General features: G+C 41.5%; 1 protein-coding gene across 1 annotated transcript; it reads left to right on the forward strand.

The window, feature by feature from the left end:
* Positions 1–372: 372 nt before the first annotated feature.
* On the forward strand, positions 373–1,370 carry SARC_08644 (hypothetical protein; the record flags this gene model as incomplete). The annotated part of the gene is made up of 3 exons (XM_014297364.1): positions 373–544; positions 898–1,026; positions 1,173–1,370. Coding segments are annotated over 3 exons (318 nt in total), but the record flags the coding sequence as incomplete, so codon positions are not given.
* Positions 1,371–3,515: the final 2,145 nt, after the last annotated feature.

Raw genomic sequence — 3,515 nt, forward strand, 5'->3', positions numbered from 1 at the left:
AACAAGTACATGAGGATAACTGGACGAAGATCATAACTATGCCTTCGTATGTGTCGGTGATGCGAGGGCGAGAATTCTTCATTCATTACTCTTTTTTATCTGCTTCATGTGAATAGCTTATCTGTAGCTGTTCGTGTTTACACAGAAAGCCACTTGTATGCAAACATGATATTTGCCTATTACATCGGCACATGAGATGCAATTGGGGTGTGATTAGTGAAAACCCAAATAGCCTAAACGTCTGTGTTTGGGCCTTTGTTTACATTTCGTGAGAATATGAACTAGAGTACGTATTCTCTCTGTGTCAAGCCATATTGGTACTATCTTTGCGCTGGTTATTTGTATCCCTAGTTTTAATTTCTCCGCATTTGTATAGTTTCGGAGAAAGCGGATGTGTTGACCTCATTACATGACAAGATCAAAAGATTGGCTGAAGAGAGGACTAACGACGATCTCACCAATGTTTCGGAGGCACAAGATAAGGCCAGGGCTACCACGCGCAAGCTGAGGTACCGAACTGGCGACGATAAGAAAGATGTATCAGGTAACAAATCATATATATGTGTGTGTGTGTGTGCGCGCGCGCGCGCGTGTGTGTGTGTGTGTGTGTTTTGGAGAAAGCCTAAGAAAATTTGCTCATCTTTCTCGGTAGCTCGAGCGCATATAGTTATTGCTGATTTTATCTTGTTTAAAGCCGAGAAACCTAATATATGGCTAGTGCCAATGTGCTTGTGAATGCAATATGTGTCGGCGGCCGAATAACATCGATAGTCTTAGCCGAATATGTTCTTTGACCATTCTCGCGTGAAAAGTCAGCTCATGCGATATTTTGTGATATATATACATACCACTCAGTAATCACCATCCACAATTCATGCGTGATACATTACTTCGCAGAGAAACCAAAAGAAAGCAAGAGGAGGAAGCTGCACGCACAACAAGGTCCCAAATATACAATCAAGCTGTCCGAGGCTGATATCACGGACGATGCAAGCGCAGTACTGGGCGTGGCTCGCACAGGAAAAGGTACGAACATTCTGATGTAGTTTCACATAGAAGCACACAATATAGTGTATCGTGCGCGCTGTGCTACATAGCACGACAACTACTACGATACTTGCCACAAGACCGCGTCTCTAACCCTTGCTAATCTTCGCCTTTTGATCTTGCAGCCAATCGAAGGAGGTGAGCAATTGCCTACGAATAGTACACGCCGCAAGGCCGTCGACCGAATAAGTTTAAACAACCAGCCCGTCTCTTAATATGCAAACCACTGAAGCAAACTTCAACCCAACCCCGATGGGTAATACCCACATTATGTGATCACTTCTTGAAATAGCAAGCCAATAAACTAGACAATTTTGAGCCGCTTGTGAACCGTCGCAAATAGAAGTGAGTTTATTTTTCCCTGTAAATCCACCTGAGACTTGTGTGCATGTGTGCACTAATTGCAAATGTAGCGTATATCATATATATATATGTAAAAAGGTAAAGGTTATATATATAGGCTGTAAACTTTAGTATATGTATCAATATTTTGCGCTCGGGTAAAACATACAATGTAGAAACAGACTTATATTCATATATCGTCTGCACTACTTATCGGCGCTTCAAATGGCATTATAAATTAAAACAGCAAATTACAGATACATGTATGCTTACATATATACTATCAGTGCACGTATGCACTTGATGCGACTACTATCAACCATTGAGTTCAGGTGGATACTGAAATTACGTACATGCCCGACAGAACTTAAAAGAGGAAATATTATTGAAGTATATGCCTTATACGAAGCTTTGAACGAGACTACAAAAAATATTCTCCACGAATAGATCAGTGACAAGACTTCTGTGTGCAAGTGATCGAATCAGACTCGTGACCGGAACGACAAGCTACAGTACAAGAAGTACATGTTTTGGCCTAAATACAGACGATGGCTAAAAAGAGGCGATCAGATCACGTCTGTGGATTGCCTAGAGATCAACATAAATATATACACTAGACACCGACAAATATGCACTGCTTTATTCGATATGCAACATGTATGTGGTTTTTTAAAAAGTATCAAGTATGTTCCGAGTCCAGTTTGCGTCAAATGGGTCTGAAATCTGAATGACGGTTTAACGTCTTTTTTTTTTGGCCAGGAAAGTCTGAACGGCTGCACCTATTTACATACTCGAGCAGCTTTTTTTACGCGCGGAATGTATCCGACTATCCGTACATTCGGCAAGAACGTAACCCTGGGGCCTGGGCCTGAAGTTCTGAACCCTAATAAATGAGATACTCGGAGTTGTGGTAAAGTTATCAAGTTTTTAGTTTTTACTCTGTTTTATGACTCGTGAGTCATGGCTTGAGCCAGAGGAGGGTTGAGGAATGGGGAGAGGTTGAGACTTGAGAAGTTGAGACTCTGACAGTTGAGGCAGAGTTGACTTGACTTGAGACTTGAGTGCTATTTTCGGACAATTTTATAGTTATTTTTTATGAAAGAGAGAATATACACAAAAACACACTGGCAGTTGGTCCACTGCTAAAAATATATATTTGTAAATATATATTTTGTAATTGCACAGTGGGGTATGTACTGTACACATCAGCAGACGTGGAAAGGGCCAGGTGCCCAGAGTCCTGGGGCAAAGGGGGTCACAGCCAGCCCCAGGACCCAGGAGTCCAGGACCCAGGACAGTCCCAGGTGAAGATCTCAGGCCGGGTCTGTGTAAGTTGTAACTGTGTCGCTGAGACGCCTTGTGTCACTATTCACTTGACATTTGACAGTGACAAGTGACAACCGACATCCCTATTGTTCAAGCAAATTTCTATTTACAGTAAAAAGTTTCGGGAATTGGCATTTGGCGTCATTGACTCCCAACATTGGGGACAGTGGGCTTAGTGCCTCTGACAGTCTCATCGTCCTCTCCCAGAAAACTGAGGTCTGGGGAGTGTACTGGGGTCTGGGGAGAGGAAACCACAAAGGATCATATTTTGATATGTATATTGCGTCATTTTCAAATATTTGTCGTAAATGACTATATTTTGGTAGTTTACGATATATGATTCCATGTCTTTCGGACGATTTTGTTTGCAACAATGTTTTAAAATAAGATCCCGTTTCTAGATTTCGATGTATCGTTTTAAATTTAGACCATATCCCATTGGTCATGGCTTTTGATAAGTTGACTCACCCCAAAAATCGCTACAACGAATTCGTAATGTAAAATTTCAAGCTGTGACAATACAGCGAGAGAGGGTAATATTTGTAAATATAGACTATAGTACTATAGATAAATATGCGTACACATATCTTCATAACAGACATATTCCAGTTCAACAGCTCTTTACTGTGGAAACGAACGCGAGTTATTTAGATACTTAGCCAGACCAAACATGCAGATCTTTGTTAAGACCCTCACTGGCAAGACCATCACTCTCGATGTCGAGTCGAGCGATACGATCGATAATGTTAAGGCAAAAATTCAAGACAAGGAAGGTATTCCCCCTGATCAGCAGCGTCTAA

Source organism: Sphaeroforma arctica (genome assembly GCF_001186125.1).
Source record: "Sphaeroforma arctica JP610 unplaced genomic scaffold supercont1.797, whole genome shotgun sequence".
Lineage (NCBI taxonomy): Eukaryota > Ichthyosporea > Ichthyophonida > Sphaeroforma > Sphaeroforma arctica.